A 24802-nucleotide genomic window follows, 5' to 3' on the forward strand; every position below is an offset into this window, starting at 1 on the left:
ATTAAAACTGACCATTCGGTATTACACTATTGTGCACTTCCTTTTTTTCTTATCATCTATGTGGAGCTATTTGGATCACACTGTAGGGAACGGAAATCCTGTCTAATCTATTGGAGAGGTCTTGGTTTAAGTTTCTTTGCCAAAGCACGCAAGTGTTAGGCTGCATTCACACCTAGGCGTAGGCGTTACAGGCGTTTTTTCGCGCGGTTTTTTTAAGCGTTTTGGCGCGCGTTTGCGCAGAGCGACGTCCAGCGTTTTTTTTTTTTTTTGCCCAATAGTAAAATAGATCACCTCTGTCATCATTTGTTGCTATGTTAAAGGTTTGTTTTTCCTCTTCCTGGGTGATAATTCCTCTTCCGGGTCATCCTTGTGCTTCTGACTCCATTGTGAAAATGAGTGATGACGAGATAGCTTTGTTCATGGCAGCAGCCACTGCTAGCCAATATCTTATTAACGAGAGGCAGAGAAAAAGGAAGAGGCAACGCAGATTTTGGATACACCCCGTCATTGCTGATCGGGAAGAAAGAGGGCAATTTTGGGTGATGTACCAAGACCTCCGTGACCATGAAGACAAATTTCTGGACTACACCAGAATGTCCATAAAAAGGTTAGTAAAAAATTATCTGGAATCATTTTTTTTTTTACATTGTACCATTTGGGTTGCCACCTTTTCTTCAAGTCAAACATGTACACTTCAGCGGTGCACAACTATTTTTTTTAATACTATGAACTATACATATATTTTACAGTGAGACCAATACAAGGACAGTCCTTAATGAGCAAGTCTGCACTCTAGGAAGGTCCAGATCCAGTGCAGTCCTGCCGTGCATTAATGTGCTCCAAACGGAGATAAATCCTAATCTCCAGTGTAAAAATAAAAATGCAATCAAAAAATGAAGATACGAAAAGTACACGGAAAACAGTCCTGAAGGAAATATATATGAGACCCTTAGATCCGTAATATAGGTGAAAATAGGATAGTTGAGCCAACACCAAAGTTATATGTAAACACCTTTGGTGAACCCAGCTGCTCACCTCGAGTTGACCACAATATGTCCAGGTTAAAATGGTCTAGATGGTTACAATCCACAAATAACACATGTAAGTCTCCATCCGATGTTTAACATGAAAAAACAAAGTAAAAAGACAAAAAGAGGCTGATGGTGAAATACCGTCACAAAAAAGATATTAGCAAATGGGATCTTGGCGAATGGGAATGCACTCACATGTGAGTGAGAGATCTCAGACTCATATCCACGAGTACCGCACTCGTCGGTCCCTCTATCTTTCCTCTGCTTCTTTCCACTAATTCTCAGGGTTCAGATGCTGGCTGTTTTGATCTCCCCAGGGTTTCTCAGTGTGTGACACTGTCTCAGCTGCTGTGGGCTTGTAGTAACTCCTATCCCTCTCTCATTAGCTCAGATGGAGCGCTCAGGTGGCGTTTGCAATGTGAAAAGGGGTGAAAGAAACATACCCATAGTATAGCCCAGTCAGCAATGTAAACCGATTTTATTAAAAGCAACAGTTAAAACTCACATATCAATGCGGGAACTCAGCAACAATCCTTACGAGCGGCGAACTCGTATGTCCGTTCGTCAGATGTTTGTGGTGTGTCCTGCCTACCAATCCCGACGCGTATCGTCACGATCACGTGACTTCATCAGGGGATGATGTAGGGGACACATAGACAGACATTTATAGTCTGTGTTAATGAGCACCCGGCGGCCATTTTGTCGGAGCTCATAGAGAATGACTACGCTGCCTGTGTTCTGATCGCGCCGTGCTGTGTAGTGCAAGCCGCGCCCGTGGACAAATCAGAGAACGGGGGTACAGATCATGCAAAACGCACAAAAGGCGTCTCATGCGATCGGACCAGCAATGGAATGTCACGATGGACAAACCAATATAAGGAAATATAAAAGAACATAAAAGCACAGAGGAGGGTCTGAGGCTATAAAAGCGACATATCCTGATACTGTGTGGGGCCGTGGTAAAAACAGTCAAACATATTGAAAAATATATGTATATGGCCCAAGTCTATATTGTATTAATATACAAAAAGGATTATATAAGGGGATATTGGAGCTAATTAGAAGAGAAAAGGTGGTGGGTAAAGCAAAGGGAGGGGCGGAAGGGAATAGGGATGTGGAGAATATCTCCCTAAGTGAAACATCTTCAAAAATACATATGTGCCAGATAGCCAGTTTAGAGAGAGGTGACCATAATAATGTCAAGTGTAAATATACTCAGACATGAGGGTATGTCAAGGGGTGTCGGACATATCGATTCTAGCTTTATGTGATGTGAGGTATGTATTCATGTAGCACACATGCTGCATGGATACGGGTGATACAGTGACAGTAACTGCATGTGCAGTCAGCGACTAAGCTCACAGCGGGGGGCCTAGCTAGGGGGACCTAGTGGCGTGATAGGGAAGTGAAAAGAGATGGGGCATGTGGAATTCATGTGCCAGTGGGTAAGTGGCCATACATATGAATAATGAAGCAACATTTACTGGTTGTATGGTAATGGTAACTCTGTTACATAGGCCAATATTTAAACAAATTATATGATATAATTTTTAAAATTAAATTAAAAATTAGTTTGGAAGACATGGAAGCTATAAGGGGGACATCCTCAGATACCAGAAGAAACGAGACCGTATCGAAAAAAATGGGGCATGATGTACCACAACATATGACGTACAGCCAAATGTCATCTATAACATATATAGTAAGAGAGACCATCTGCAAAGTAAAACTAAAAGTCACTGAGAAAACAATTGAGGTCAAATTCTATATTTAAACCTTTGGGTGCAAAAGTGTCCATGGAGAATATGTACTTCGACTCTATTTGGCTCAGTGTTCTGACTTTGTGGCCGCCACGCCAAGGTCGGGAGTAGGGCACTATCCCCCAAAACCTTAAGTGTGTAGGATCTTTCTGATGTACTTCGGCGAAATGGCGGGATACACTGTGTTTTGGGAAACCGCTTTCGATATTTTTAACGTGCTCTTTAATGCGGATTCTCAAGAGCCTTTTGGTGCGCCCAATGTATTGGAGGCCGCAGCTGCACTCCAAACAGTAGACTGCACCTTCAGTGTGGCACCCAATGAATTCTTTGACCTCATATTGACTCCCATTACTATTGGACTGAAACTTGGTTACTTTCAGGTTGGGTATACGGGTATGAGTGCATGAATAGCATCTCTTACAGGGATAAAACCCTTTTCCCGTGAAAAAGGAGAATGCTTTTTTCGGGGGGTCAATCACATTTTTGACCAGTTGGTCGCGCAAAGTAGGCGCACGTGTGTATATAAACCTTGGTTTATTGGGCAATATCTCCTTTAGACCCGAATCTGATTTTAGAATATGCCAGTGGCGTAGAATGATCTTCTCTATTTTTTTATGCTGTACATTAAACTCTAAAATAATGGGAACCTGGTCTTTCCTGCTAGCAGGCCTACGGGTTTCTAGAAGTTGACTTCTTTGTAACTCAGTTACTTCTCTTATTTTGTCTTGGATAAATGTTCCTTCATATCCCTTCTCTATAAACCTATCGCCTATTTTGTTGGCCTGGGTCTGAAATTCCTCAATGGTCGTGCAGTTCCGCCTTAGCCGTACCAGCTGCCCTTTGGGTATGTTAAACAACCAATTCTTGTGGTGGCAGCTGGTGATGGGGAGGTAGCTATTGCGGTCAACGTTTTTAAAAAATGTTCTCGTGCTGAACATATTGTTCGTCCGGCTGATTTCCAGGTCTAAAAATGGTATCACTTTCTCTTCGATTTGCCAAGTCAGAACGATATTGACATAGTTGTCGTTTAGTTTCTCAAAAAACGATATAAGCGACTGGCAATCGCCTTTCCATAGAACGAAAATATCGTCTATGTACCTCTTGTACAATAGAAGATCTGATGGGGGATCTTGAAAGACGACCTCTTCTTCCCATTTGGACATGAAGAGTCCTGCTACGCTAGGTGCGAACTTGGCCCCCATAGCAACCCCAGTTCGTTGTGAGTAATACTTGTTCCCGTACCAAAAGTGACTGTGTTTCAGACAGAAGTCCAGACACTTGATCAGATATTTCCTCTGGAGGCATGGGAGCTTAGTGTATTTACGGAGGCCCCACTTTGTAGCATCACATGCCAGATGGTGGGGAATGATTGTATACAAAGAGGATACGTCTGCTGTCGCCATCAGAAGTGGACCATCAATATCTGTACCATCCAGGAGTTTCAGCATCTCTTTTGTATCTTTCAGATACGCACGAGTTTTCTGCACGGCCGATTGCAGATATCGATCAATATATTGGCCAAGTCTGGCAGTAATAGATTCAATCCCGTTCACTATCGGGCGGAAAGGTGGGGTTAGTGGATCCTTGTGTATTTTAGGCAGTGCGTAAATAATAGGCGTCCTACAGGCTTCTGGGACAAGATATTTCGCCTCCCTTTTATCTAGGATATTCTTCCTAATGCCTAGTTGGACTACCTGTTCTAGATCCTTTTTCCATTTATGGATGGGATTTTTAGATAGTACACTATATGTATCAGAATCCTCTAATAATTTCATCATTCCAGTATGATATTGTTCAGTTGTTTGGATGACGATCCCTCCTCCCTTATCCGAAGGTCTTATTACGAGATTTTTTCTTTTTGTGAGTCTGCTAATGCCAGTTTTTATGGAAATAGGTTCTTCCACTTTTTTGAGATTCAGGTTCTTAATTTCTTCAGTTACCATTTGTTTAAAAACCTCAATATGTTTCCCATCTTTTAATTTGGGGTTAAAGGTAGACCTATTCCTCAGATGACTATGCACCACTTGTTGATTATCGCAGGTCTGGGTCACAAAGGGTTTCTCTAGCATATACTTTTTAATATTTAATTTGCGAACATATTTTTGTATGCCGATGTAAGTTTGGAATTTATCCAAATTCCTCACTGGTGCATACTTCAAACCTTTGTCCAGTACTGCAATTTCTTCAGCTGTAAGTGGTGTGTCAGTGAGGTTGAAGATCCCTTCCCCTATTAGTCTCTTCTTCTGTTTTCTCTTCCCTGCTCTGCAGCCTCTTTTCTTGTGGGACTTTTTTGTTTCGATTCTTCCTGTCTCCTTGGAGGATGATATACTGTTCCTCGATCTAAAAAAGCCGATGGATAATTGTATCCTTGTTCTTGACGAAGATCTAAATCTCGTCTTCCATCTCTATGGGTATCACGCAAATCCCTCAAGGGGGCATAGTAATTGTTAGTATGTATCGGACTTCTTTCCCTAGGCCTCATTTGGGGTGGTGGTTCGTGCCTATGATTTGGAGTCCTCCTATATGGCTGATCTCCATAATGGTAATCCCCTCTGTGTTCTCTGTTGTTATAGTATCCACTGGGATACACAGGACTTCTAGTTTGGTAGTAGGGTACATCAGGTGGTTCTCTGTCGTCCCTTACTCCTGGGTTTGTTTTGTTCCAATTGTTATATGGTTTTTTGTTTTTATTTTTTCTTTTGGGTTTTTTCCAGCCTTGTTGTGGTGTATATCCATTCGGTTGTGGTTGCCTCCAAGGGGTGCGAGGGGAGATATTTCTTGGGTATCCATTCCTTTCGTCACCATATTGGTTTCTAGGGTAGTCATCCCTTGATCTTTCTTCTCTCCTATCTCTATGGTCTATTCCCAAAAGTGGTGGGATAGGATTCATCTGTGGCCTTATTTGAGGTGGGACTCCCCTTTCTGGTGTGGAAAAGGTGGAACTGGGATCCGTGGGTTCCAGTGGTTTAGCCTTATTTTGCCACTTGAAGACTACATCGTTTTTGTAATCAGTGATGTCTCTGGTGTATTTTTTACTTTTTCTCAATTTGACTTCCGTATCCTTGGTCACTAGGTCTTTGTTTAATTGGGTAGTTAATCGTGTAAATTCTGCCGTATCTTTATGTGTATCTAATTGTGTTTTCAAAGTGGCTAGTGTAGCATCTATCTTGCGAAGCTTCTTTTGCTTCCTCTTCAATAAAAGATGTAGAAGCTCCATCCCTTTAAGGTTGAAAAACCTAAACCATTCGTCAATTGACTCCTGTTCGCATAGACCATCATTGGGGGGTACATCCCACCTGAGACGTCTCGGCACAATGTTGGCTTTAATGTACCGGTCAAAGGTGGTGATGTCCCACCAAGTATTGATCTTCTTTTCCAGACCATGTCCCAACTTGCGTATCAAGTGTTGGACATTGCTGGGGTCTTTGGGGGGGGGGTCTTCATCGTTGAACACAAGGTCTAAATCGACTTCTCGCTGTTCAACAAAGGTGAAGAGATCCATGACTGCTGCTGGAGTGATAAAGCAAGGTGAATAAAATATAGATAGAGTAAACTCCTGCGCTGTCTGAAAAGTGAAAGGAGGGGGACAAACTAAAAATACTGCTGCAAATATAAAAGTCTACCTCGATAGACTAAAGTGAAACAGAAAGATTAAATTGCAATACTTGCGCTGTAAGGTGTGGGACAGGGAGTATGTAATGGACAGTAATATTTATGAGTGACTGGTGAAAATATTATTTGGTGAAAACAATATTATAAAACATATAACAGTGAGACCAATACAAGGACAGTCCTTAATGAGCAAGTCTGCACTCTAGGAAGGTCCAGATCCAGTGCAGTCCTGCCGTGCATTAATGTGCTCCAAACGGAGATAAATCCTAATCTCCAGTGTAAAAATAAAAATGCAATCAAAAAATGAAGATACGAAAAGTACACGGAAAACAGTCCTGAAGGAAATATATATGAGACCCTTAGATCCGTAATATAGGTGAAAATAGGATAGTTGAGCCAACACCAAAGTTATATGTAAACACCTTTGGTGAACCCAGCTGCTCACCTCGAGTTGACCACAATATGTCCAGGTTAAAATGGTCTAGATGGTTACAATCCACAAATAACACATGTAAGTCTCCATCCGATGTTTAACATGAAAAAACAAAGTAAAAAGACAAAAAGAGGCTGATGGTGAAATACCGTCACAAAAAAGATATTAGCAAATGGGATCTTGGCGAATGGGAATGCACTCACATGTGAGTGAGAGATCTCAGACTCATATCCACGAGTACCGCACTCGTCGGTCCCTCTATCTTTCCTCTGCTTCTTTCCACTAATTCTCAGGGTTCAGATGCTGGCTGTTTTGATCTCCCCAGGGTTTCTCAGTGTGTGACACTGTCTCAGCTGCTGTGGGCTTGTAGTAACTCCTATCCCTCTCTCATTAGCTCAGATGGAGCGCTCAGGTGGCGTTTGCAATGTGAAAAGGGGTGAAAGAAACATACCCATAGTATAGCCCAGTCAGCAATGTAAACCGATTTTATTAAAAGCAACAGTTAAAACTCACATATCAATGCGGGAACTCAGCAACAATCCTTACGAGCGGCGAACTCGTATGTCCGTTCGTCAGATGTTTGTGGTGTGTCCTGCCTACCAATCCCGACGCGTATCGTCACGATCACGTGACTTCATCAGGGGATGATGTAGGGGACACATAGACAGACATTTATAGTCTGTGTTAATGAGCACCCGGCGGCCATTTTGTCGGAGCTCATAGAGAATGACTACGCTGCCTGTGTTCTGATCGCGCCGTGCTGTGTAGTGCAAGCCGCGCCCGTGGACAAATCAGAGAACGGGGGTACAGATCATGCAAAACGCACAAAAGGCGTCTCATGCGATCGGACCAGCAATGGAATGTCACGATGGACAAACCAATATAAGGAAATATAAAAGAACATAAAAGCACAGAGGAGGGTCTGAGGCTATAAAAGCGACATATCCTGATACTGTGTGGGGCCGTGGTAAAAACAGTCAAACATATTGAAAAATATATGTATATGGCCCAAGTCTATATTGTATTAATATACAAAAAGGATTATATAAGGGGATATTGGAGCTAATTAGAAGAGAAAAGGTGGTGGGTAAAGCAAAGGGAGGGGCGGAAGGGAATAGGGATGTGGAGAATATCTCCCTAAGTGAAACATCTTCAAAAATACATATGTGCCAGATAGCCAGTTTAGAGAGAGGTGACCATAATAATGTCAAGTGTAAATATACTCAGACATGAGGGTATGTCAAGGGGTGTCGGACATATCGATTCTAGCTTTATGTGATGTGAGGTATGTATTCATGTAGCACACATGCTGCATGGATACGGGTGATACAGTGACAGTAACTGCATGTGCAGTCAGCGACTAAGCTCACAGCGGGGGGCCTAGCTAGGGGGACCTAGTGGCGTGATAGGGAAGTGAAAAGAGATGGGGCATGTGGAATTCATGTGCCAGTGGGTAAGTGGCCATACATATGAATAATGAAGCAACATTTACTGGTTGTATGGTAATGGTAACTCTGTTACATAGGCCAATATTTAAACAAATTATATGATATAATTTTTAAAATTAAATTAAAAATTAGTTTGGAAGACATGGAAGCTATAAGGGGGACATCCTCAGATACCAGAAGAAACGAGACCGTATCGAAAAAAATGGGGCATGATGTACCACAACATATGACGTACAGCCAAATGTCATCTATAACATATATAGTAAGAGAGACCATCTGCAAAGTAAAACTAAAAGTCACTGAGAAAACAATTGAGGTCAAATTCTATATTTAAACCTTTGGGTGCAAAAGTGTCCATGGAGAATATGTACTTCGACTCTATTTGGCTCAGTGTTCTGACTTTGTGGCCGCCACGCCAAGGTCGGGAGTAGGGCACTATCCCCCAAAACCTTAAGTGTGTAGGATCTTTCTGATGTACTTCGGCGAAATGGCGGGATACACTGTGTTTTGGGAAACCGCTTTCGATATTTTTAACATGCTCTTTAATGCGGATTCTCAAGAGCCTTTTGGTGCGCCCAATGTATTGGAGGCCGCAGCTGCACTCCAAACAGTAGACTGCACCTTCAGTGTGGCACCCAATGAATTCTTTGACCTCATATTGACTCCCATTACTATTGGACTGAAACTTGGTTACTTTCAGGTTGGGTATACGGGTATGAGTGCATGAATAGCATCTCTTACAGGGATAAAACCCTTTTCCCGTGAAAAAGGAGAATGCTTTTTTCGGGGGGTCAATCACATTTTTGACCAGTTGGTCGCGCAAAGTAGGCGCACGTGTGTATATAAACCTTGGTTTATTGGGCAATATCTCCTTTAGACCCGAATCTGATTTTAGAATATGCCAGTGGCGTAGAATGATCTTCTCTATTTTTTTATGCTGTACATTAAACTCTAAAATAATGGGAACCTGGTCTTTCCTGCTAGCAGGCCTACGGGTTTCGAGAAGTTGACTTCTTTGTAACTCAGTTACTTCTCTTATTTTGTCTTGGATAAATGTTCCTTCATATCCCTTCTCTATAAACCTATCGCCTATTTTGTTGGCCTGGGTCTGAAATTCCTCAATGGTCGTGCAGTTCCGCCTTAGCCGTACCAGCTGCCCTTTGGGTATGTTAAACAACCAATTCTTGTGGTGGCAGCTGGTGATGGGGAGGTAGCTATTACGGTCAACGTTTTTAAAAAATGTTCTCGTGCTGAACGTATTGTTCGTCCGGCTGATTTCCAAGTCTAAGAATGGTATCACTTTCTCTTCGATTTGCCAAGTCAGAACGATATTGACATAGTTGTCGTTTAGTTTCTCAAAAAACGATATAAGCGACTGGCAATCGCCTTTCCATAGAACGAAAATATCGTCTATGTACCTCTTGTACAATAGAAGATCTGATGGGGGATCTTGAAAGACGACCTCTTCTTCCCATTTGGACATGAAGAGTCCTGCTACGCTAGGTGCGAACTTGGCCCCCATAGCAACCCCAGTTCGTTGTGAGTAATACTTGTTCCCGTACCAAAAGTGACTGTGTTTCAGACAGAAGTCCAGACACTTGATCAGATATTTCCTCTGGAGGCATGGGAGCTTAGTGTATTTACGGAGGCCCCACTTTGTAGCATCACATGCCAGATGGTGGGGAATGATCGTATACAAAGAGGATACGTCTGCTGTCGCCATCAGAAGTGGACCATCAATATCTGTACCATCCAGGAGTTTCAGCATCTCTTTTGTATCTTTCAGATACGCACGAGTTTTCTGCACGGCCGATTGCAGATATCGATCAATATATTGGCCAAGTCTGGCAGTAATAGATTCAATCCCGTTCACTATCGGGCGGAAAGGTGGGGTTAGTGGATCCTTGTGTATTTTAGGCAGTGCGTAAATAATAGGCGTCCTACAGGCTTCTGGGACAAGATATTTCGCCTCCCTTTTATCTAGGATATTCTTCCTAATGCCTAGTTGGACTACCTGTTCTAGATCCTTTTTCCATTTATGGATGGGATTTTTAGATAGTACACTATATGTATCAGAATCCTCTAATAATTTCATCATTCCAGTATGATATTGTTCAGTTGTTTGGATGACGATCCCTCCTCCCTTATCCGAAGGTCTTATTACGAGATTTTTTCTTTTTGTGAGTCTGCTAATGCCAGTTTTTATGGAAATAGGTTCTTCCACTTTTTTGAGATTCAGGTTCTTAATTTCTTCAGTTACCATTTGTTTAAAAACCTCAATATGTTTCCCATCTTTTAATTTGGGGTTAAAGGTAGACCTATTCCTCAGATGACTATGCACCACTTGTTGATTATCGCAGGTCTGGGTCACAAAGGGTTTCTCTAGCATATACTTTTTAATATTTAATTTGCGAACATATTTTTGTATGCCGATGTAAGTTTGGAATTTATCCAAATTCCTCACTGGTGCATACTTCAAACCTTTGTCCAGTACTGCAATTTCTTCAGCTTCTGCAGGATCTTCAACCTCACTGACACACCACTTACAGCTGAAGAAATTGCAGTACTGGACAAAGGTTTGAAGTATGCACCAGTGAGGAATTTGGATAAATTCCAAACTTACATCGGCATACAAAAATATGTTCGCAAATTAAATATTAAAAAGTATATGCTAGAGAAACCCTTTGTGACCCAGACCTGCGATAATCAACAAGTGGTGCATAGTCATCTGAGGAATAGGTCTACCTTTAACCCCAAATTAAAAGATGGGAAACATATTGAGGTTTTTAAACAAATGGTAACTGAAGAAATTAAGAACCTGAATCTCAAAAAAGTGGAAGAACCTATTTCCATAAAAACTGGCATTAGCAGACTCACAAAAAGAAAAAATCTCGTAATAAGACCTTCGGATAAGGGAGGAGGGATCGTCATCCAAACAACTGAACAATATCATACTGGAATGATGAAATTATTAGAGGATTCTGATACATATAGTGTACTATCTAAAAATCCCATCCATAAATGGAAAAAGGATCTAGAACAGGTAGTCCAACTAGGCATTAGGAAGAATATCCTAGATAAAAGGGAGGCGAAATATCTTGTCCCAGAAGCCTGTAGGACGCCTATTATTTACGCACTGCCTAAAATACACAAGGATCCACTAACCCCACCTTTCCGCCCGATAGTGAACGGGATTGAATCTATTACTGCCAGACTTGGCCAATATATTGATCGATATCTGCAATCGGCCGTGCAGAAAACTCGTGCGTATCTGAAAGATACAAAAGAGATGCTGAAACTCCTGGATGGTACAGATATTGATGGTCCACTTCTGATGGCGACAGCAGACGTATCCTCTTTGTATACGATCATTCCCCACCATCTGGCATGTGATGCTACAAAGTGGGGCCTCCGTAAATACACTAAGCTCCCATGCCTCCAGAGGAAATATCTGATCAAGTGTCTGGACTTCTGTCTGAAACACAGTCACTTTTGGTACGGGAACAAGTATTACTCACAACGAACTGGGGTTGCTATGGGGGCCAAGTTCGCACCTAGCGTAGCAGGACTCTTCATGTCCAAATGGGAAGAAGAGGTCGTCTTTCAAGATCCCCCATCAGATCTTCTATTGTACAAGAGGTACATAGACGATATTTTCGTTCTATGGAAAGGCGATTGCCAGTCGCTTATATCGTTTTTTGAGAAACTAAACGACAACTATGTCAATATCGTTCTGACTTGGCAAATCGAAGAGAAAGTGATACCATTCTTAGACTTGGAAATCAGCCGGACGAACAATACGTTCAGCACGAGAACATTTTTTAAAAACGTTGACCGTAATAGCTACCTCCCCATCACCAGCTGCCACCACAAGAATTGGTTGTTTAACATACCCAAAGGGCAGCTGGTACGGCTAAGGCGGAACTGCACGACCATTGAGGAATTTCAGACCCAGGCCAACAAAATAGGCGATAGGTTTATAGAGAAGGGATATGAAGGAACATTTATCCAAGACAAAATAAGAGAAGTAACTGAGTTACAAAGAAGTCAACTTCTCGAAACCCGTAGGCCTGCTAGCAGGAAAGACCAGGTTCCCATTATTTTAGAGTTTAATGTACAGCATAAAAAAATAGAGAAGATCATTCTACGCCACTGGCATATTCTAAAATCAGATTCGGGTCTAAAGGAGATATTGCCCAATAAACCAAGGTTTATATACACACGTGCGCCTACTTTGCGCGACCAACTGGTCAAAAATGTGATTGACCCCCCGAAAAAAGCATTCTCCTTTTTCACGGGAAAAGGGTTTTATCCCTGTAAGAGATGCTATTCATGCACTCATACCCGTATACCCAACCTGAAAGTAACCAAGTTTCAGTCCAATAGTAATGGGAGTCAATATGAGGTCAAAGAATTCATTGGGTGCCACACTGAAGGTGCAGTCTACTGTTTGGAGTGCAGCTGCGGCCTCCAATACATTGGGCGCACCAAAAGGCTCTTGAGAATCCGCATTAAAGAGCACGTTAAAAATATCGAAAGCGGTTTCCCAAAACACAGTGTATCCCGCCATTTCGCCGAAGTACATCAGAAAGATCCTACACACTTAAGGTTTTGGGGGATAGTGCCCTACTCCCGACCTTGGCGTGGCGGCCACAAAGTCAGAACACTGAGCCAAATAGAGTCGAAGTACATATTCTCCATGGACACTTTTGCACCCAAAGGTTTAAATATAGAATTTGACCTCAATTGTTTTCTCAGTGACTTTTAGTTTTACTTTGCAGATGGTCTCTCTTACTATATATGTTATAGATGACATTTGGCTGTACGTCATATGTTGTGGTACATCATGCCCCATTTTTTTCGATACGGTCTCGTTTCTTCTGGTATCTGAGGATGTCCCCCTTATAGCTTCCATGTCTTCCAAACTAATTTTTAATTTAATTTTAAAAATTATATCATATAATTTGTTTAAATATTGGCCTATGTAACAGAGTTACCATTACCATACAACCAGTAAATGTTGCTTCATTATTCATATGTATGGCCACTTACCCACTGGCACATGAATTCCACATGCCCCATCTCTTTTCACTTCCCTATCACGCCACTAGGTCCCCCTAGCTAGGCCCCCCGCTGTGAGCTTAGTCGCTGACTGCACATGCAGTTACTGTCACTGTATCACCCGTATCCATGCAGCATGTGTGCTACATGAATACATACCTCACATCACATAAAGCTAGAATCGATATGTCCGACACCCCTTGACATACCCTCATGTCTGAGTATATTTACACTTGACATTATTATGGTCACCTCTCTCTAAACTGGCTATCTGGCACATATGTATTTTTGAAGATGTTTCACTTAGGGAGATATTCTCCACATCCCTATTCCCTTCCGCCCCTCCCTTTGCTTTACCCACCACCTTTTCTCTTCTAATTAGCTCCAATATCCCCTTATATAATCCTTTTTGTATATTAATACAATATAGACTTGGGCCATATACATATATTTTTCAATATGTTTGACTGTTTTTACCACGGCCCCACACAGTATCAGGATATGTCGCTTTTATAGCCTCAGACCCTCCTCTGTGCTTTTATGTTCTTTTATATTTCCTTATATTGGTTTGTCCATCGTGACATTCCATTGCTGGTCCGATCGCATGAGACGCCTTTTGTGCGTTTTGCATGATCTGTACCCCCGTTCTCTGATTTGTCCACGGGCGCGGCTTGCACTACACAGCACGGCGCGATCAGAACACAGGCAGCGTAGTCATTCTCTATGAGCTCCGACAAAATGGCCGCCGGGTGCTCATTAACACAGACTATAAATGTCTGTCTATGTGTCCCCTACATCATCCCCTGATGAAGTCACGTGATCGTGACGATACGCGTCGGGATTGGTAGGCAGGACACACCACAAACATCTGACGAACGGACATACGAGTTCGCCGCTCGTAAGGATTGTTGCTGAGTTCCCGCATTGATATGTGAGTTTTAACTGTTGCTTTTAATAAAATCGGTTTACATTGCTGACTGGGCTATACTATGGGTATGTTTCTTTCACCCCTTTTCACATTGCAAACGCCACCTGAGCGCTCCATCTGAGCTAATGAGAGAGGGATAGGAGTTACTACAAGCCCACAGCAGCTGAGACAGTGTCACACACTGAGAAACCCTGGGGAGATCAAAACAGCCAGCATCTGAACCCTGAGAATTAGTGGAAAGAAGCAGAGGAAAGATAGAGGGACCGACGAGTGCGGTACTCGTGGATATGAGTCTGAGATCTCTCACTCACATGTGAGTGCATTCCCATTCGCCAAGATCCCATTTGCTAATATCTTTTTTGTGACGGTATTTCACCATCAGCCTCTTTTTGTCTTTTTACTTTGTTTTTTCATGTTAAACATCGGATGGAGACTTACATGTGTTATTTGTGGATTGTAACCATCTAGACCATTTTAACCTGGACATATTGTGGTCAACTCGAGGTGAGCAGCTGGGTTCACCAAAGGTGTTTACATATAACTTTGGTGTTGGCTCAACTATCCTATTTTCACCTATATTACGGATCTAAGGGTCTCATATATATTTCCTTCAGGACTGTTTTCCGTGTACTTTTCGTATCTTCATTTTTTGATTGCATTTTTATTTTTACACTGGAGATTAGGATTTATCTCCGTTTGGAGCACATTAATGCACGGCAGGACTGCACTGGATCTGGACCTTCCTAGAGTGCAGACTTGCTCATTAAGGACTGTCCTTGTATTGGTCTCACTGTTATATGTTTTATAATATTGTTTTCACCAAATAATATTTTCACCAGTCACTCATAAATATTACTGTCCATTACATACTCCCTGTCCCACACCTTACAGCGCAAGTATTGCAATTTAATCTTTCTGTTTCACTTTAGTCTATCGAGGTAGACTTTTATATTTGCAGCAGTATTTTTAGTTTGTCCCCCTCCTTTCACTTTTCAGACAGCGCAGGAGTTTACTCTATCTATATACATATATTTTGCTAGTATTTTACATTTCTAATCATAGGAATATAATAAAAAGAGTTCCCCCTTTACATTACAGTGCACAGAGTTCCCCCTTTACATTAGATTCCACAGAGTTCCCCCTTTACATTAGAGTCCACAGAGTTCCCCCTTTACATTAGAGTCCACAGAGTTCCCCCTTTACATCAAAGTTCATAGAGTCCCCCTTTACATTGCAGTGCACAGAGTTCCCCCTTTACATTACAGTGCACAGAGTTCCCCCTTTACATTAGAGTCCACAGAGTTCCCCCTTTACATCAAAGTTCATAGAGTCCCCCTTTACATTGCATTACAGTGCACAGAGTTCCCCCTTTATATTAGAGTCCACAAAGTTCCCCTTTTACATTACAGTGCACAGAGTCCCCCTTTACATCACAGTCACCCTTTTGCATCTCAACTCCCAGATTTCCCTTTCACTGTATGGGTTAACCAACATAATCTGATTGAAGCGAGACCTCAAGATAATCAGACATAAGGGATGCTCTGTGAACCATGATCTAAGGGGGGAAACCGAGATCTCTGATGTACGGAGAGGACTCCAATGTGAGAACTCTGATTTATCCTAGTGTACTCACCAAGAGGCAGGATAGAGAAAGGGGGGGGTGCTTCTGTCAGACAGCGATGGAGGGTGAGCTCACTCACCCCTTGGCAGATAGCACCTCTCATCCTGGTATATCTGTGGCTGCTGGGTTTTAAGTTTTCATCCCCTGCAGCCATTAACCCTGCCGGAAATCCATAGTCTGGTCAGAAAAATGTGTCAGAGTGTCAGGCAGTCTGAAACCCGGACACATGATTCCAAACCCGAACTGTTCTGGAGAATCCCGGAAAGGTGGCAACCCTAGTACCATTCCATTGCCAATTTTAAATTTCATTTTTCTTTACAGCTTTGATGAGTTGCTGGAATTGCTGATCAACAGATTGCAGAGGATGGACACCTACTTCCGCAACTGTATCCCCCCTGTGGAGCGACTTATCATAACACTGAGGTAATTTTTATTTAGCGCTTAATACACTCTATTAATATTTCATATATATATATGTAATAAAAACCAAACAAAAATTCTGTAGGAACAAAATTAGTTTAATTTTTTAACAAACCAAAACATTGGGTAGAATTTTTTTTTATTAAGAATATATACAAAAAGTGCCTATATGTTCTACACATATTCGTTATTTACATGTGATGTAAAGTTGGGGAGGAGTCCTCTTCCCCGTGCGGTGACATGGCGACTGATAGTGCGTGGGCAAAAGGGGGCCAAGTGGAGGTGGTGCTGTCTTCCCCTGACCAAGTGGAAGGTGGTGTTGCTGGTGGTGGTGGTGGTGTTGGTGTTGGGGCATTACGGTAAGTCGGTTGTCTCGGTCGATGTGGGTAATGTGAAGTAGGTGTAGTCGTTGTCGCAGGGTAAGTAGAAGATGGTGGGTGGTAAGAAGAAAGTGTTGTAGGAGGCAGAGTAGTGTATGTGACAGGTGGTGTTGAGAGATGAGGAAAAGGAGAAGGAGGGGGGTAAGAAGAAGGTTGTGTATAAGGAAAAGGGTTCAGAGAAGTGTGAGTGGAAGGTGTTGGCACAGGAGGGAAATGAGATAGAGTGGTGGTCAAAGGATGGTGAGCAGAAGTCGGTGGTGGTGTTGGTCGAGGAGGATGGGCGGAAAGCTGTGGTCCTGTCCAAAGGGGAACGGGTGGTGGGGAGAAATGGGGCGTGGGTGGTGCTGGGACATGCTCGGTGGGTTTATTGGCATAGGGGCCATAGGGTGGTGGTGGTTCTGATATCTGGTCAGCTTCTGTCGGGGGTATAAATGTTGCTATGTACCTAACAGTACAGGCCAGCACCACCGTTTGCAGATTTGGGGGGACTTTATCGATTAGGTCCCCCAGACATTTTGCTGCATTTTGGCCATATGACCTATTGTTCATGCGGTCGGACATGTTTGACATAATGTCTAACATGCGCTCCAGGGCTGGATCCGGAGCAGGAGCCCTCCTTCGCAGAGCACGTGGAGGTCCAATAGGCGCGATGCTAATTGTGGACTCCTCTGCAAGTGGTGTCGTCGCATTTGAACGCGATGCATCGGAGTGTTGTGGTTCCGGCTCCAGAGACGCCATCGCTTGATCCCCCGATGCCACGCTTTCTCTTTCCCCAATCTCTACTTCAGCTGTGGCAGCTTCGTCCCAGCAGCTTTCAGTACTGAAAAAAGAAATCATGTATTCAAAAATAATTTTAAACATTTTGTTTACCGAGCAAAGTACAGATAATGGTTTACCTCCCCAAAGCCAGCACCGGTCTGAGAAACTCCAGTTCCTTGGCGTGGACATATTCTTTTACGGAACAGGCTCCACTTCCACTTCGCCGCTGCTCCCGCTGTGCCCTCAGCTGGCGAGCGTAGGCGTCCCGTATGCTCTTCCATTTTAGCTTTAGCATTTTCACTGTAAAAAATAAAATAAAATAATATATATTATTTTCTTTGTAGGTATCTATCAACTGGACAATTGATTGCAAGTCTGCATTACTCGTTTTGTATTGGAAGATCTACTGCCAGTTATATAATTTGTGACACCTGCAGTGCCATTTGGGAAGTCCTGAAACCCATTGTGTTTAAAAAACCGGCAGCAGAGGACTGGGAAAAAATTTCGGAAGTATTCTGGCAACGCTGTAACTTCCCGAATTGTCTAGGAGCGATCGATGGGAAACACATCAGGATTGTGAAGCCCATGGCTAGTGGAAGCCAGTATTTCAATTATAAGAAATACTTTTCATTTGTCTTAATGGCTGTGGCTGATGCCAATTATTGTTTTACCTATATTGACATTGGTTCCTATGGAAGTAGTGCAGACTCTGCGATTTTTGGGAACTCGTCTTTTGGGCAATTGCTTCGAACGGATGGTCTGGACCTTCCGCAAAATAGTCCACTCCCGGGCACAAACGGCCCTCCCCTACCAAGTGTCTTTGTGGGTGATGAGGCTTTTGCTCTGAACACACACCTACTTCGGCCTTATTCAGGACATAATCTGAATGAAGAGAAACGCATATTCAACTACCGGCTAAGCAGAGCACGACGCGTAGTTGAGTGTGCTTTTGGAATTTTGGCGAACAAGTGGAGGGTTCTCCACACACCGATTGTACTCAACATGCAAAATGCCATTAGTGCTGTTGAAGCGGCGTGTGCCTTGCACAATTTTGTCAGGCAGCGCGATGGTCTAGATTACGAGGAGCCAGTCCATGAGACTCTGGAAAGAGCTCATTGGACTGGTGTACGTGGGAACACACAGGGGACACATGTCCGTGAACAGTATGCGGCATACTTTGTCTCTCCTGAAGGACAGGTCCCATGGCAGCTCAATTCCATTTAATTTATTGAACTTTTCAGCTTTTGACACGCTTATTTTGTGAAATATAATCTTTACTATGCTGTTTTGCGGAAACAAAATAAAAAATGATTGATGTTATAAGAAGTCTCATTCTAATTTTATTTTGATACAGTTTTATCATTGGGTTCAATAGCCCTATGATATAGTGTGCCATTTTATATTAGTGACATTCTATCAATTGTAAACTTAGTTTATGTATTTTTTCTGGGGTCTAATAAAGGGCCTGTACGTGACCGCCTAGACGTGGGTTGGGGGTCCAATCGGGACCCCCAAGGTACATCCGGTGGTTACGTGGCTCTATATGTGTCCCCCTGCGTGTCACTTTCTCCTCCTGTGTAAACACAGGAAGAGGGAAGTGATGACACTGACACCAGTACACGCAGGCACAATCCCCTTTTGGATCTCCAATCCACTCCCCCATCCCCTTGTCACAGTATCACTGAATGCAGTGATCATATATTTACTGATCACTGCAGGCAGTTTAGTGTAAGGTCCTGGGTAGCCCCCGTCCCCACCTTATGTTTGAAGCCCTGCCGCTGTAGTCGCTAGGTCGATAGAATTTTTTTTTTTTTTTTTTTTTTATTAAAGATATGTGTAAAAGAATATTTTTTTTTAAAAATGTCACTACATTGTTGGATTATTAAAAATCACAGAGGGGATCAAATATCACCATTAGTAAGCTCTATTTGTGGGAAGAAGAGAACGCAATTTTTGTTTAGAAGCCGCACAATAGTCAGAATTGTAAAGACACATTTTTAAACTTAACAGCATATTGGTACGGTAATAAATGCTTACTGTAACGACAAACAATCATTCCATTATTTCATTATGGGCATTTTGTAGTTCTGTTATGTTTTTTGATAGAGTTTACCTTTGCTATCATGGTACTTATTTATCCGTGCCCAGTTTTCATATACTTGGCTCCCAATTGAACACCAAGCGTCCCAACGGGTGGTCCTCATCTTGTAGCCCGGTGCCCTGCTGTCATAAAGACAGGGGTGCTCCTTCACCATCCTGATGTAATTTTCAGGCTCCAGCATGGAAAGGGTTCTGTCAAATTCTGCCTCCATTGTTAAAAATGTGACTTTTCTTTATTGCAAGTAAAGTAAAATGGTGATTTCAGAACTTCCTGTAAAAAAATATGTCATTTCCTGTTTTTCTTTTGGAGCTGTATGGGCGTCAAAATGCGCGTAAAAACGCTTGCTGTCGCGTGATACGCTCAATTTGCGCGTTTCCCATTACTTTCTATGGGGAAAGAAAACGCTCGAAAACGCCTATGTCGCGCGATTCGCGCGACAAAAAAAGGTCCGGGACTAGTTTGAGCTTCGCGTGACAGGCGTTTGGGCGTTCAGGCGTTCAGGTGTGAACAGGCACCATAGGAAACAATGTTAATTCTGCCCTCTCGCGTTCGTGAGCAGTGCGTTTCAGGCGTAAAAACGCCTAGGTGTGAATGGGGCCTTAGGCATATTGGGCCAAATCCTCAGCCAGGCGGCGTAACTTAACTTTCAGCAGTTAAGTTACACTGACTTAAAGTTTCTACCTAAGTGCCTGATCCACAAAGCACTTACCTAGAAATTTCAGGCCGTGTAACTTAAGTGGTGCCGTCGTAAGGCGGTCCTCCTCTCCAGGGGGCGTTTATAATTTAAATGAGGCGCGCTCCCGCGCCGGCCGTACTGCGCATGCGTGTGACGTAATTTTCCCGACGTGCAGCGCGCGAACGTAATTGACGCCGGGCGGCTTTGTGGATTGCGACGGGACACTAAAGTTGCGACGGGTGAAAAAAAATATACGCGCCGGGAAAATAAATAATTATTAAAAAAAATGACAGCGTCGCTCAGCATGCATTCCTGAGAGGGAGAACTCCATGCCAATTTTCAAAGAAAAAACCGGCATGGGTTCCCCCCCCAGGAGCATACCAGGCCCTTAGGTCTGGTATGGGTTGTAAGGAGACCCCCCCACGCCGAAAAATCGACGTAGGGGGTCCCCCTACAATCCATACCAGACCCGTATTCAAAGCACGCTACCCGGCCAGTCAGGAAGGGAGTGGGGACGAGCGAGCGCCCCCCCCCTCCTGAGCCGTGCCAGGCCGCATGCCCTCAACATGGGGGGGTTGGGTGCTCTGGGGCAGGGGGGCGCACTGCGGGCCCCCCCACCCCAGAGCACCCTGTCCCCATGTTGATGAGGACAGGACCTCTTCCCGACAACCCTTGCCGTTGGTTGTCGGGGTCTGCGGGCGGGGGGCTTATCGGAATCTGGGAGTCCCCTTTAATAAGGGGGTCCCCAGATACCGGCCCCCCACCCTAAGTGAATGGATATGGGGTACATCGTACCCCTATCCATTCACCTGGAGGCAAAAAGTAAAAGTTAGTAAACACACAACACAAGGGTTTTTAAAATAATTTATTATTCTGCTCCGGATGCCCCCCCTGTCTTCTTTATTAGCTCTATTACCAGGGGGGGCTTCTTCTTCCACTCTCCGGGGGTCTTCTCCGCTCTCCGGGGGGGCTTCTTCTTCCGCTCTCCGGGGGGGGGGCTTCTCCGGACTCCGGGGTCTTCTTCTATCTTCTCCCCTCTTCCGCTGTTGACTCGGCGAACCCCGGTTCTTCTGCAGATGTCCGGTGCCTTCTTCTTCAGCGCTGGCTGCCTGCTATCTTTGTGTGTTAGCTCAATTTCTAACAGGCAGCCGGCGCGGTCTTCTGTGACGTCAGGGTCTTCTCTTCTGTTCTTCTCCCCTCTTCCGATGTTGACTCGTCGCATCTTGTCACTGTAATGATGGAAGCGCTCCTTGCATCCCATTTATATAGGCATCACCGCCCCATCATGCTCCGGCAGGTACCCACGTGGTGGGTGCCTACCCACGTGCACCCACCACGTGGGTACCTACCGGAGCATGATGGGACGGTGATGCCTATATAAATGGGATGCAAGGCGCGCTTCCATCATTACAGCGACAAGAGGCGACGAGGCAACATCGGAAGAGGGGAGAAGAACAGAAGAGAAGACCCTGACGTCACAGAAGACCGCGCCGGCTGCCTGTTAGAAATTGAGCTAAATAAACAAAAAGCCGCGCCCAATAAGTAAAAATGAAAAAACTTTTTCTACAGGAGAAAAGTTAAAAAGTCCAAAAAAGAGTCCTTGTATTGATAAGCAGAGCTCCCAATATGACAATCAATGAGTATAATCTTTAAATGTTGCTCGTGTTATATTATTGGATCTTTCAATCACCCGGTGACATATCATGCAAATCGTGAGATCCCTCCACCGAGAGTAATGAGCCTCTTACCAGATGGCAAGTAATCAGAGCAGTTGGCTATAGACCCGCCACGGCCTTTAGATTCCCAGACGTCCCAGGACAGGACCAATAGTAACCCGACCTTGGCTAAATCATTCGCTCCAATAGCGGGAGTATAAAAGAAAAAAGACGCATATAGCGTAATTCCGCTGGGTAACAAATATTTATTAAAAGTAATGTACTTACAGCAATCAAATTTAAAAACAGCGTGTGTTTTAAAATGCCGGCCGGCATGCAGGAGCCCTCCTCCCGAGCGTGGTGACGTAGCTACGCCAGTGACGTCACCACGCTCGGGAGGAGGGCTCCTGCATGCCGGCCGGCATTTTAAAACACACGCTGTTTTTAAATTTGATTGCTGTAAGTACATTACTTTTAATAAATATTTGTTACCCAGCGGAATTACGCTATATGCGTCTTTTTTCTTTTATACTCCCGCTATTGGAGCGAATGATTTAGCCAAGGTCGGGTTACTATTGGTCCTGTCCTGGGACGTCTGGGAATCTAAAGGCCGTGGCGGGTCTATAGCCAACTGCTCTGATTACTTGCCATCTGGTAAGAGGCTCATTACTCTCGGTGGAGGGATCTCACGATTTGCATGATATGTCACCGGGTGATTGAAAGATCCAATAATATAACACGAGCAACATTTAAAGATTATACTCATTGATTGTCATATTGGGAGCTCTGCTTATCAATACAAGGACTCTTTTTTGGACTTTTTAACTTTTCTCCTGTAGAAAAAGTTTTTTCATTTTTACTTATTAGGCACGGCTTTTTGTTTATTTGTGTTGATTGTGTACTTCGCACGATAGCTGCTGCCCTGGTATTATTGTGTTGCAGCGCAGTTTTTTTGTTTCTTTTAGAAATTGAGCTAACACACAAAGATAGCAGGCAGCCAGCGCTGAAGAAGAAGGCACCGGACATCTGCAGAAGAACCGGGGTTCGCCGAGTCAACAGCGGAAGAGGGGAGAAGATAGAAGAAGACCCCCGGAGTCCGGAGAAGCCCCCCCCCGGAGAGCGGAAGAAGAAACCCCCCCCGGAGAGCGGAGAAGACCCCCGGAGAGTGGAAGAAGAAGCCCCCCTGGTAATAGAGCTAATAAAGAAGACAGGGGGGGGCATCCGGAGCAGAATAATAAATTATTTTAAAAACCCTTGTGTTGTGTGTTTACTAACTTTTACTTTTTGCCTCCAGGTGAATGGATAGGGGTACGATGTACCCCATATCCATTCACTTAGGGTGGGGGGCCGGTATCTGGGGACCCCCTTATTAAAGGGGACTCCCAGATTCCGATAAGCCCCCCGCCCGCAGACCCCGACAACCAACGGCAAGGGTTGTCGGGAAGAGGTCCTGTCCTCATCAACATGGGGACAGGGTGCTCTGGGGTGGGGGGGCCCGCAGTGCGCCCCCCTGCCCCAGAGCACCCAACCCCCCCATGTTGAGGGCATGCGGCCTGGCACGGCTCAGGAGGGGGGGTGCGCTCGCTCGTCCCCACTCCCTTCCTGACCGGCCAGGTAGCGTGCTTTGGATACGGGTCTGGTATGGATTGTAGGGGGACCTCCTACGTCGATTTTTCGGCGGAGGGGGGGTCTCCTTACAACCCATACCAGACCTAAGGGCCTGGTATGCTCCTGGGGGGGGAACCCATGCCGGTTTGGATTTTACAAATTGCCGTGGAGTTCTCCCTCGGGAATGCATACCAAATGCCGTCGCTCGAATGGGCCTTTACAAGGTGTGACTAACTTTACACTTTGTAAAAGCAGCCCTAGTTTTACACTTGGCAAACTAACACTTACGGCGAAAAAACTAAGCACAAAAGCTTTGAGGATCGCCCTAAGTGCTAATTTGCATACCAGAAGAAGCATTTCGACTCGAAATGCCCCCAGTGGCGGATGCGGTACTGCATCCTAAGATCCGGCAGTGTAAGTCCCTTACAGATGTCGGATCTTCTGCCTAACTTAGGAAAACTGCTTCTGAGGATCAGTTCCAAAGTTAGAACCAGAGATACGACGGCTTACGCCGGAGTATCTCTTTTGTGGATATGGCCCATTGTTTTGGTTAGTGGCCAATTTGATGGGTGAAGGAATCACTGAACACATTTGGGGCCAGATCCTCAAAAGAGATACTCCGACTTAAGTGCTGTTCAGTCTGTGTGTAACTTTGGAAACGATCCTCAAAAGGCTTTTTCCAAAGTTACACAGAAGATCCGGCATGTGTAATTGATTTACACTGCCTAATTTTAGGATGCAGTACCGCATCCGCCGCTGGGGGCATTTCGAGTCGAAATGCCGTTGCTAGTATGCAAATTAGCACTTAAGGCGATCCACAAAGCTTTCTAGCTTCTTTTTTGCGCCGTAAGTGTTATTTTGCAAGTGTAAAATTAGGGCTCGTTTTACAAAGTGTAAAGTTAGTCACACCTTGTAAAGGCCCATTGCAGCGACGGCATTTGGTATGCTTTCCCGAGGGAGAACTCCACGTCAATTTGTAAAAAACAAAACCGGCATGGGTTCCCCCCCAGGAGCATACCAGGCCCTTAGGTCTGGTATGGGTTGTAAGGGGACCCCCCCTACGCCGAAAAATTGACGTAGGGGGTCCCCCTACAATCCATACCAGACCCGTATCCAAAGCACGGTACCCGGCCGGCCAGGAAGGGAGTGGGGACGAGCGAGCGCCCCCCCCCCTCCTGAGCCGTGCCAGGCCGCGTGCCCTCAACATGGGGGGGTTGGGTGCTCTGGGGCAGGGGGGCGCACTGCGGGCCCCCCCACCCCAGAGCACCCTGTCCCCATGTTGATGAGGACAGGACCTCTTCCCGACAAC

The 24802-nt window shown here is 44.3% G+C and overlaps 1 protein-coding gene across 1 annotated transcript; it reads left to right on the forward strand.

Moving 5' to 3' along the window:
- Positions 1-392: 392 nt before the first annotated feature.
- LOC120930490 (protein ALP1-like) lies at positions 393-18742 on the forward strand. Its single transcript, XM_040341670.1, has 3 exons — positions 393-607; positions 16216-16317; positions 17798-18742. The coding sequence occupies exons 1-3, from the start codon at positions 393-395 to the stop codon at positions 18675-18677; spliced, it is 1197 nt and encodes a 398-aa protein (XP_040197604.1). The 3' UTR covers positions 18678-18742.
- Positions 18743-24802: the final 6060 nt, after the last annotated feature.

Source organism: Rana temporaria, chromosome 3, assembly GCF_905171775.1.
Source record: "Rana temporaria chromosome 3, aRanTem1.1, whole genome shotgun sequence".
Taxonomy (NCBI): Eukaryota; Metazoa; Chordata; class Amphibia; order Anura; family Ranidae; genus Rana; species Rana temporaria.